Source organism: Diadema antillarum, unplaced genomic scaffold (genome assembly GCF_040938485.1).
Source record: "Diadema antillarum isolate AM-2024a unplaced genomic scaffold, OU_Dant_1.0 scf00000087, whole genome shotgun sequence".
NCBI classification, from domain to species: domain Eukaryota; kingdom Metazoa; phylum Echinodermata; class Echinoidea; order Diadematoida; family Diadematidae; genus Diadema; species Diadema antillarum.
Genome location: NW_027270976.1, coordinates 356,140 through 368,804, shown reverse-complemented (window position 1 = coordinate 368,804; position 12,665 = coordinate 356,140). Strand labels below are relative to the sequence as shown.

The 12,665-nt window shown below is 37.7% G+C and overlaps 1 protein-coding gene across 1 annotated transcript in view; it reads left to right on the top strand.

Moving 5' to 3' along the window:
• The window catches only part of LOC139718029 (papilin-like), a 151,538-nt gene that overhangs the window by 24,823 nt on the left and 114,050 nt on the right, over positions 1 to 12,665 (top strand). The window contains exon 3 of the mRNA XM_071629519.1: positions 461 to 576. Coding sequence (XP_071485620.1) covers positions 461 to 576 — 116 coding nt within the window. The remainder of the gene's footprint in view (positions 1 to 460; positions 577 to 12,665) is intronic.

The following is a 12,665-nucleotide window of genomic DNA, read 5'->3' as shown; positions in this document are numbered from 1 at the left end:
GTATGCTTTCCTAAATCGTGTCTTCTGAAAAATGATACAAATTCATCCATCTCCAGAATTGGCAAGAGGAAAGTTAATGGGAAAAAAAGTGCCACTTTGTGCCTATATATCTGCTCATATGTGCCATGGATGATTATAACCCACGATCTTTGCCATAAAATGGGACATACCAATTAACATGGAAATGAAGCCATTTTCTTCATTTGCAGTGAAGACTTTTTAACAGGCTGGCTTTTACTTTAAATTCCACCTCATTATTCTGAGTGCAGTCCAACCTTGCTGCTGCTCTTTTTTTTTCACGTAAAATCAAAAGCAGATATGTGGAACTAAATTGATTTGGTAGATAACTTGGCCTTAACCTGAAGTAACCAATTCTCTTTGTAGGTAGTGATTGGTGTGTATAGCAGGTTGTAGTCCACATGTAGTTTATAAATACTTCATTAATTTCTTTTCTCCTTAGCATGAGCGTTATGCCAGGCAAGTCGAGTCTGAGTGGGGAGAATGGAGTGTATGGAGTGTCTGCTCAAGGTCCTGCGGAGGAGGTGTGTCCTACCAAGAGAGGCGCTGTTTAGCAAGGTATGTTGTCTTTTTTCACCTTTACCACTGTCATCTCTTCTTCTTTAACAGACTCGCACCCTTCCATCTCATTTTCTTGCAAAGATACTGATTCTATTTGTGGTTGTAGTGGTGATAAATGATGCCATGTGTGTTCTTTTGATAAGTGATCATTCCGCTTTCTCTTTGGTATGTGGATACTGGGTATTAATTTTTGTCCTGAAAATAAAGTTTAATCTTCAAATATGATGCAGCTGTGGTCCCTTGTATGCAACTATTTCATGGGTTTCTTTTCAATTTTAGCTAAGATGATGTACTGATAAATCAAACAGGGCCAACATAAAAAAGTTGATTTTTTGCTGTTTGTTGAAGTAACCCTGAACCAAAGATATCAATTGCAAGTCTTTTAGGTGTAACAATGGCAACAATCTCAAACAGAAGTGGGTAATACATCATTTTCCCCTTTTGTGGTGCTGGTTTTCTTTCCAGCCTATTCAGAGTCTCACAAAGCACTAATACCAAATTCTTGTCAGCGTGCCTTGGTGTTATATCCAAGCCCACAATACAGTGGCTTGAGAAGAGAGCTGTCACTGGAAAGCAAGTAGTGAAGTAAAAAGTTCTGTTCAACTTTCAGTGAACCCTGCTCTGATCAGACACACTTCCAGGGTTACTTCTCCATCGGTTTATATAGGCTGGGTCATGTGAAAGAACATCTGATCTTTTGAAATAAAAAGGGAAATAGGGCACTTTTTATGTCTTTTTTAAATTTCTGCTCACCACAATCCTGCTTCAAATAGATCTAAAGTACATGTATATGATTAAGGATACTGTCATACTAGAGAAAGGCAAAAATACAGCATATCAGAAGTAATATCTACCTAGGCCAAGGACACCTCCTTGCCTAGGCATATGTAGTTATGATACCTCTGGTTATGATACTTTGTGGAATATTTGATGGTTTATCAAATACCTGCTTTTAAAATACACTTTGACACTTATCAGGATGTTGATTCACATTGTTATACATTTTCAGGCAGCTGGATTTCCTGTTTCATTTGACAGACAAAACTTCAGCTGATTGAGTGGTTTGCCCCAATGCTTTCCAACTAATAGTAATGATAGTGTGATATTGAAATGTATGAACTTGTATGATATGCTTCAAATCCATCTCAGCATGCTCAGAGTGAGTTTGGGTCTTTCTGTTCATAACTGAAGAAAATGTTGTGAATGACTTGATAAACATGTTTGTGGCATGAAAAACATTCACTGCTAAACTCAGCCATAATTTAAACTTCAAGAGGATGCATTGTCTTTGTGTTGTGTGTATGACAGGATGGTTGTGCCAGAGTGAAAGATCAAGTGGTTATGCATAGTATCTATACTATTTGGTCTCAGTGAATTTGGCAGAATTTGAAAGACCAGGAATAGTACAATTATTATGTTATGTTTTGGGGGCTCCACATCAGCACAAAGTCAAAAAGGAAAAGTAATGAACTAAGGACCAAAAATAACTAGAACTGCACACAGACACAAAGATGATAGTGAGAATTGCTTTGAAAGTTTCAACTTGCAAAAAGCATATACTAGTAGCAGGGAAAGAAAACTAATTTAGGTGTGTTATGGAGAGTGAGGTAGGGTCATGGTTCCAGATTGGGTGCAATTGGAAACAGTTTACAGTATTGATTGTGTGGGAGTGAGAGGAAGAGTTCCTGGTTCTATATTGGAATTCAAGTGATGAATTATATAGTTAGCTATATGTGGGAGTCTGCAGTTGTCGGGGATACTATCACTAGATATATATATATTTTTTTCCTGTCAAGTATGTGTGGGAGTAAAAAAAAAAAAGGTTAGTGAGAGAGGGCATGGTTTGTGGGGGTGTAATTTCTGACACTGTCATTCACATGTGCATATTGGAATGCAACCTCCCACACTGGTATTATCAAGAAGAGACTTAATGAAGATTCTACCCGACTTGGCTTCATTGACTTAGACTGATTCCAAACAAATCACTGGGACAATGTGTAAACATACCTCAAGGATGGACTGATTACGACCAAGATGGTGGCAGCTCAAGGAAAATATTTACATGTAATAGATAGCCGATGAAGTGCTGTGTGAACTGATATAAAATACTTATAAAGATTAGAAAGTAAGTCCAAATTTCCGGAAAAAAAATTATGCTGTTGAAGAAGCAGTAACCATTTAGAAGTTTTCTACTTCAGTAATTTTGAGAGTGATTTGATAATTTTTAATGATCTTAAAGTCACTGTACAGCATGAAGTGTTTTGGGAAGAAAAGACACATGAGTTAGAGACTTAAGCAAATATTTAATCTGAAACTCAATGTAGCTGATTAGAAGTAGGTAAACTATCTTTGATTTTGTGGTGTTAGCTTCTCTCGCAAGGAAAATATCAATTAATGGATCCATTCACATTTACCTTGAAATACATGTACCTTGGTATTTGAATACTCCATTATTTCCCGTGAATATAATGTGAATGCAGATACTCCACAAAATATCACCAGAATACTGTGGTATTTAGAATGACAATTAAATCTTTTTGCAAAATATGCATGTAAGTTTTGATTTGTAGATCATACCACCCACCACTCTGCGTTGTAGTTTTCACATGACCTGACGCATTGACCTGTCTTCTCCCCTTAGGAGACATACGTAATTATACGCAGTGCTAACCTCAAAGAGTGTACTTTTGGGCCAGAAATGCTCTGATATTTCTTTAATAATGGTACCAACTAAAATACCACGATATTTACGTCACTGTGGTATCTCGCCAACAAAAATGGTGACAATGGGTTAACATGGTATTTGATAGCTTTTTTCCTTATGTGGATCTTGGGAAATCTTTATGCACTGTTGAATGAGCTTCATCATGGTAAATAGCAATCAGGTTGCTTTTTCCAACAACATAATCAATGCAAGATGGGGTACTTTTCACATTTTGAACTATGAAAAGCATGTTAAAACTTCCAGCCCCAGTGACAGTCAGATATATCTGTATATTTGCGTAGATATATGCTCTATGGATACTTTGGAAATGTCTTATATCCAAAATGATAGATTTGCAAGATGTGATATGCAAAGCCTCTCAAATATGATTACCAGCCATTTGATATGATGTTTTCATCAAGTTATATTGTTAGGACATTTGCAAGAAATTGCAAGAGAGCTATATGTATGTTCCTTCAGTCTGCAAAGACCGTTATGACCGTCATTAAGACCGTCATTAAGACCGTCATAATGTGTGTCTCCCTGATATATGACAGTTTGGTTTGGGAAATCGGGCTGACTTTCAGCACACAATGCTATAAAGTACATTGTACGTATAGGTTGAAATCACTGATATCTTTATGGTAGAACAAGATTAGTGGTGGAAATGAGCTGCATACTTGACATAGGTCTGCGCTCTCAGAGTGCTTTTCTAGTTTAGGGAAGCTCTTTTGTGGAGTTTGAGAAATTAATGGGACTCATAAAGTAGCTTGCAATTAGCCTTATGCATTGAATCTATGACAGATTTAATAAATGGTTGTTTAATAAAATTTATATCATAAATCAGATTCTTCCGAGTTGGGGAAATTAGAAGAAGCTAGAAGTCTACTTGGAAAAGATATTTTGTGGACTAAGTACTTGAAGTCAGTTTGACAAGAAAAGTTGGGGACATTTTCAATATTCATCGTTCCAGATGAAATGCTACATATTTTCAGATGCTTCACATAGTGTTTAGCCAGACATGAAATACCATTCACTGGATGCAGCTGAATTCAGTTGGATGAACATGATTTTAAACCTTTCCGTAGCTCCATCAGTTTCTCTGCTCATGGACTCCCTGAAATTCTTTTGGTTTTGATTGTATTTTCATGGATGAAAGGTTTCAGAGACATCTTAGGTAGATGTTCTATTCCTGTGTAGATCATAAGATTTCTAGCTCTCAAATTTTTTTCTCGTCGACCATGACAACCCAAACTTCATGAACTCAACACAGAGGACCTGAAATATGGGTTGCATGTCTTTTTGCTAAAAAAGTGTCAATTGTTCAGGTATGTCTACTTCTTTTCTCCATTCCCAGAGAAGAGAATAGACTAGCTTTCAGGAGAAGGGCATTGTAAAATGAGACATACTACGTGTAAGCAGTTGCTTTACATCCAAACTTTGCTGTTTCATTATCATCTCTGAAAATATGTTTCGAAATGTTTTGTTACAAGGACTAAAAGGGTTCATGTATCAAAAGTGTGATCCATTGTACCTTACCAGGATCTATTCTTCAGTCTCCTCATTTCTCTATTGTCCAGTATGATATCTGTATGAACAAGAAAAATGAACTAGGTATTAATCCTTGAGGACGAGTGTCGAGTAAACTCGGGCAAGTGTCAACGGGAAATGCATGTTCTAGCAAAATTAGCCTGTCCTCAATACTCCTCAATGGGTTAAGTATTACCAGCTGGTTCTAACACTACCAGGACTGTAGATCTCTGAATAAGAGCATTCAGATGCTGAGCATGTGTATAACAGTTTGTTATTTCAAAGGTTTGTTATTCCAAAAGTTCATTATTCAAAAGGTGCTTAATCAGAAAACGAAATAAAAAATTCATAATTCTACAGATTTGTTAGTTTATGCTTCTTTTGTACATTTGTGGATTAATGAACCTTATTTCATTTTTGGATCAACAAACCTTCAGAATAACACAACCTTAGGAATGATGAAAATGATTTTACTATCAGAAAATATTTACAAATCTTTTGAATAACAAACCTTTGGAATAGCATCACAAATGTTTGGATTAATGAACCATTTTTCATTTTTATTTTAATGAACCTCTAGGGTTATGGAATATATGTGTTTTGGAATAATGTACTTTATTTCATTTTCAGAATGACTAAACTTTGGAAGAATGAACATCACCCAAATATGCATGCACTGAAATCATGTGGAGTGAAGGATAATGGCTAACTTTGCAGCTATAACACACTCATGACTTAAACTTCAAAGACATGCAAACTTGTGGAACAGTTGTCATTCGTTCAGAGTACTGTATTTGCTATATATTTCGGGAGTCTAAATTTTTGTGAATTGGGAATACCTGATGATTTTGCGAGTGGTTAAATTCGCGATCGTGGAGTCCTGTACTGAACGGAGAAGTGTACACGGGTACGTCACATCCACATCGGGATCAGAGTCAATATTTTCGCGTGTCTTTAATTTCATGAATAGCACCTTACTCGCGAAATTTGCGAAAATAAAAACTCATGAAATATTTGGCGTATATAGGTTCACCGTAATATATCCCATGATTTCATGAGAGCATTATCATATTTCTGGAAATATGGTGATCCTGGTTTTTTTTTCCATGCCAGGATGACTGACAAATTGTTCAAAACTGTCAATATCTTCACAAATGACAACTCAAATAGATCTCTCATTATGAACAGAGGATATTCACACTGTCAGAACTTACTGTGCAAATATTTAATCTTCTTCAGTTACATGAGAAGGAGTGACTCTGATGAAGTGTGACATTAAAATATTTGAATTCCTGTCCAAATTGTGTGTGAAAAGTAAACTATGACAATCAATGCATGATAGTATAGTCAGTTCCAGAACACTTGCTTACAAGCATGGAGTATTATGAGTGAATAGTGTTGTCCTGTACTTCAGGGATGTAACGTTACCATTCCTCCATGACTACTTTAATTGCAGCATTCAAGGCAAGATGAATTTTAAGCTTGACTGAAGTTTTCTATCCTTTCCCACCAAGACTTGGTAATGCTTGTCAAATGTCACTCAAATTCTATTTGTACTTGACATTCCTCAACAAAAGTGGTGAAGCTACAGATCTGCATAGCTTTTGCAGCCATATAAATACAAAGACTTGAATTATATGACATGGTGAACTAGAGGGGGCCATGCCAAGATCCCATTCTTTAAGCAGTCATTGTAAGGTAAAGAACATTTTATCACCGACAAATAGCATAGACAATGGGACAGAATTACTGCAAGACCAAAAAGGACTTCTGATTAGATTTTGAAGTATTTGCCATAGTGTTTGTTTAGGAATTCATTGTGAAAGAAGGTGAGAATTTTTAGTGGGTATAGTCATTGATTACAAAGTTTATTTAAGGTGTGAACAGGACTTTAGACACTATTCTAAATGTATCTTTAAGCAGTAAGTGCTCATTAAGGAAATGGTAAATGCTGATTTGCATCATGGTTTCTTGGTGTCCTGCAGGCAATAAGCCTATTTCTGTGCACTTTTTTTAGAATGTATTTAGTTCAGCTGATGTTGGGTTACCGTGAAAGTGCCTGGCACCATCCAGATTAAGATTGCTATGGGATTTTAGGAGTAAGGTTGATAATTAAAGAAACTGAGCACAGAATGCTGCCTATTTTCTCTGTGGATGTGACCACTTACACCAGAAATAATGTTTTGTCTCAATGACCAAAGAGTCCATATCCTTACAATTGAGTTCTTAAAGATCCACCCAAATATCTTCAGAGTCTGTGGTGGATCCTAATCTTCTTAGCGGAGATTTAAAGAATACGAGAGCTGTGATATTGTGACTCTGTGTAATAAATGGGTATTGATCTGTATTAGAGATTAATTGGATTTTAAAGGGTCATTGGATATTTGAAAAGCTTGCAGCTCAAGAATGAGTTAAGAGAGAGAGAGAGAGAGAGAGAGAGAGAGAGAGAGAGAGAGGGGGGGGGGGGAGATGAGGAGGGTGGGGGAGAAGGATGGCTAACATGCCATTCTTAGAAGACATTATTTTTTTTAATCATATTTCAAGCAGGGATATGAGAAAATAATGGAAAATGCTTGATGATATAATAATAATATCAATGATAGCTGTGATTATGAGTCCTCTCAGTCAACTACTCTTACTACTACTACTACTACTACTACATTCTATTCATATAGCATGTTACATTATGATTAGAGTCTCTTCAAATTGTCCTTTCTTTATATTGATGTCAGTAATTGCCCTCATATTCGATGCTAATATTTGCTTTGCAAATGGTGCACATTTTTAAAATGACAACGAAATAATATATCAAAAATGATAATAATACAATTATTATAATCAAATGATAAAAATCTTTGCAATCAGTGGTAACTCTAATTAATACTCAGTATATCTATCTGTTGTGAAAATCAGACTGCTAACAGTATTTCAGGGATTACCATGAGACTATTAGTGATTTCAGTGACTCTTTAAAAAAAGAAAAATTTCGTCATAAGCAAAGACATCAATAAAGAGTTAGATGAATAAATTTGGTAATTTCTTGTTTTGTACACGTGGCAGTCCACAAGACTTGATAGTGTGGGGTCACCTGACGCCTGTGCTAAATAAAGCGTATGTTGCGTATCTAGGCATCAATCTATTTTGTACTCTACAGCTTTTGGCTTACTGTGAATGAATGTATGTTCAGTACATGTAAAAGATAGGGGACTTTGTTTTCAGTGATGGACAATTCTTTGATGTCATTGATGGGGCTGTATTTCACACAATTGAAAAGTCTTCAAATTATTATGCAAACGAACTTAAGGGCTTGGCTGTTGAATCTGTTTTACCAAATTAATAAAGCAGTTGTTTTGCATTCATGTAAAAGTGTTAAATAACATCCACCTTGAGTGCACATCTATATATTATGTATGTGTGTGTGTGTGTGTGTGTGTGTGCTTGCATGCTGTTGTAAGAATAAGTAGAATCGTATCTGATTGACAGATCTTCAGTTGACCATTGGAGCTGTCAGAAGTTTACCCCTGACCAAAGAGTCAGTTTCCAAGAGTAACAAATAAATGAAGGTCTGCAGAATGAGACTAGGGAGTTCTACAAGACTCCAGTTTTCTGCAGATGAAAGTGGCTAGGGAGATCAATTGAGGAGGTCATTAAAATATACCCCTGGGCTTGAAAGTAATACCAGGAAGACTAAATTGACTTGACTGGAACCAGTGCTTGTCAAAGGTAACCTCCAAGACCAAGGATTTGTCACATTTCATACCAAGGTGAAAAGTTTAAAACCTTGGAAACTTACTGGATGAACAGGCCTATACACAATGATTCATTGTGGACTTTAGGATGATGGAATTGACAGGTTTTCATGATTTCTGCAAAATGGTGAGAAAAATATTAATGAGGAAAATGTTTATTCTTATCTGAACTCAATCTCCACTGAACTTCATTGGTACTGTGAGTCCCATTTTATAGTTTTATTGGTTTTTAAGTTCAAGAACTAAAAATTCAAACGTACCTTGCTGGGATAGGGCCTTTGAGAATGCAGGATTATTATTGCTTTCCAATGAACTTCTCAGTAAATTTGAAGTATCTTGTCTGTTATATCTGAACTGTTTCATTTTTTTTTGTTATTTTTTGTTCATTTGTTTATTTTTGCTTTGCCAGCAGAACCTGACTAGTGGAGTTGTAACAATATAAATTGTCATTATAATTATCAAGAAACTACTTGATTCTGTTAAAGATGTGTTGTCCTGTGACAATACAAATCAGTGTCTCTCTGGCATATGTCCTTGGAAGATCTCTTAAAGTTTTGACCTGATGCTGCATTTAACTCTTGATCAAAATTGATTTGTCTTTGAACTTTTCATACATGTTACATGGAAAGAACTACAGACAAAATTGCTTATTTAGAAGTTCACCCACCCAAACTTGGCTGTCAATCCAATTTTTGACATGTTGAATAGTCCCTTAGGACCATCCTGTTTCAGTCAAAACATTTGATAGATTTAACATTCAAGGGTGTGACGGGGTCAGCTGTTGATGATCTTTACCTTCAAGGGAAGCTTGAGTTTTCGTGAAAGACAGAAGCCTTCTACCACTGCTCTAAAGACAGAAGCCTTTTACCACTGCTCTAAAGACAGAAGCCTTCTACCCCTGCTCTAAAGACAGAAGCCTTCTACCCCTGCTCTAAAGACAGAAGCCTTCTACCCCTGCTCTAAAGACAGAAGCCTTCTACCACTGCTCTAAAGACAGAAGTCTTCTACCACTACTCTAAAGACAGAAGCCTTATACCAGTGCTCTAAAGACAGAAGTCTTCTACCACTGCTCTAAAGACAGAAGCCTTATACCACTGCTCTAAAGACAGAAGTCTTCTACCACTGCTCTAAAGACAGAAGCCTTCTTCCAGTGCTCTAAAGACAGAAGCCTTCTACCACTGCTCTAAAGACAGAAGCCTTCTACCACTGCTCTAAAGACAGAAGCCTTCTACCACTGCTCTAAAGACAGATGCCTTCTACCACTGCTCTAAAGTCAGAAGCCTTCTACCACTGCTCTAAAGACAGAAGCCTTCTACCACTGCTCTAAAGACAGAAGCCTTCTACCACTGCTCTAAAGACAGAAGCCTTCTACCCCTGCTCTAAAGACAGAAGCCTTCTACCACTGCTCTAAAGACAGAAGCCTTCTTCCACTGCTCTAAAGACAGAAGCCTTCTACCACTGCTCTAAAGACAGAAGCCTTCTACCACTGCTCTAAAGTCAGAAGCCTTCTACCCCTGCTCTAAAGACAGAAGCCTTCTACCACTGCTCTAAAGACAGAAGCCTTCTACCACTGCTCTAAAGACAGAAGCCTTCTTCCACTGCTCTAAAGACAGAAGCCTTCTACCACTGCTCTAAAGACAGAAGCCTTCTACCCCTGCTCTAAAGACAGAAGCCTTCTACCCCTGCTCTAAAGACAGAAGCCTTCTACCCCTGCTCTAAAGACAGAAGCCTTCTACCCCTGCTCTAAAGACAGAAGCCTTCTTCCACTGCTCTAAAGACAGAAGCCTTCTTCCACTGCTCTAAAGACAGAAGCCATCTACCACTGCTCTAAAGACAGAAGCCTTCTTCCACTGCTCTAAAGACAGAAGCCTTCTTCCACTGCTCTAAAGACAGAAGCCTTCTTCCACTGCTCTAAAGACAGAAGCCTTCTTCCACTGCTCTAAAGACAGAAGCCTTCTACCACTGCTCTAAAGACAGAAGCCTTCTTCCACTGCTCTCCTCACCAGCAGGAGGAGGAAATTCTCAAGCAGAGATGCTTTCACTGTAGTGTGCAAGATTACCTCAATTATTGAATATCACAAGTCAATTTAACAATGACATTGTGACACACTTAGACAGCAACCTAGGGGACTGCTTCTGGACTACAGTCAGAGCACACCAAACCTTTTAGCTGTCTTCCATCCTCTCCTGCACCTTGTTGGAGCAACAACAACAACAACAACAACAACAACAACAAAACAGCTGATCATAGTGATGCTCTGGAACACCATGGAGGAACGGTCAATATTGGTGCAAGGATAATTAGAACTGTGTCTTTACTTGCTGACGATATAAACAGCCTTGCAAGCAAGGAAGATGAGCCGGAAGATGTGGTAGAGAGAGAGAGAGAGAGCGCTTTGGCAGGACCTGTACTGCCTGTGACATGAAGATCAGTGCGTGATGACCAGTACCCTCAAGGACATTGGCGAAGATATCATGATCTAAAGTGAGAAGCTCATAACTGTTTGCGGCTTTGAATATTTAGGAGCTATTGTCACTGATGAGGGATCCTAGCCCTAAATGCTCTAAAGCCTGCTCAGACCATCACATTAATCACAAAACCTCAAGATCATTTGAAATGACAAGAACATAACCCTAAGCTCAAGGTCAGACTGATGCACTCATTGCTTATTTTCGTATTTTTATGTTAGTGAAACATGGACAATAACGGTGTATGCAGATGTAAGGATACAGGTGATGAAGCTAAGTTTTCAGAAAGCTCCGTGGCATAAACTGGAAGTGGATATCACCTGTCTCAGCAGCAGCGAATCATTTGTTTAGACTAATTTTGAACTCTGCTGTGCAGGGACACCTGAATTAGGTATTGTTTACTTTTGCACAGTATGTGATATAAAAAGGTGTGGAGCTGAATTTCGCAGACCATTAGGCACTAGAAGATCTTCTAACAATGGTAAAGTGGCAGAAACTGAAGTGGCTTCTCCAAGTCAAAAGATCTTCAAAGCTTGCTAAGGTGGTCCAGCAAGAATCAGTACAATTGGGCATGTTAGGAGGGAGGAGAAGAGGTAAGACAATGAATAAAAATGGAGGAAAGGAAGGCCTTATGGGATGGAGTGGTGCTATGTGGAAAGGAGAAAAGTAGGAGGAATGCAGAAAGCTGGTTGGCAGGTTTTCTGTGACACCCTATTGGTCTTTGGCTACTAAAGATAACATCACCAACCTACGCAAATGTGTCAAATTTACTTATGGAAATCAGAATTAAGAGTTTTGAATTTAGTTGTCTACTCCTCTACCACTGTATGATGACTGCACCTTCCTCACCAAGGGGGAGGGGGAGGGGGATCAAGGCCCCCCCCCCCCTTGTCAGCATTGGAAGCCTTGGCTTTAAAGCAAAACTCTACTCATGTTCATGTGAGCATTAATAATAATGCTAAGTCAGATGAACAAAGTGGGAGGTTTCATAACAAGAGGCAGAAGCTAAGAAAATTATTGGAGTTTAGAGTTTCACACTTTACTTCAAAACAGTGATTATCAGGAGCACTCATATATTAATTGTTCTTTGTCTCAGAAAGTTATTCTCCGTGGTTGTTCAAAATATAAATATTCAGGGCCCAACATTTGCATGAATCAATTCAAGTGAAAGTTAGGCCCTACATTGCAGAGATGCCAATGTGTGAACAAGAGTATAACTCTATAGTGATAAAGGTGCATACAAAATGATATATCAACATTCTAATAATCATAATTGCTATATACTTATATCTGTGATATTTGCTGATATGATGCCACTGAGTTTATCTTCTCTTCTTGAAAGTTTACTCTAAATCATGTTAAAGATTCTGTGACCGACTTTTTATCAAATTCTGTATTCAGCTGATGATAATCATGTAAGCGGCCCAAATCTTAGCCAAGACCAGTAAGTGTCTGGTCAACCAGCTATTGTTTATTTGACCACTTTGTGGTAGCATGACCCCTGGATGTTATTATTGGCATGGCCTAAGAGTTGTGGATTAGCAGACTTAGAGCAGAATCCATGACAAAGGATCTGTCTAATTCTCTCACAGCAGTCTCAAGCTTTGTTTATGTTCATCAAACCAATTCTAGCT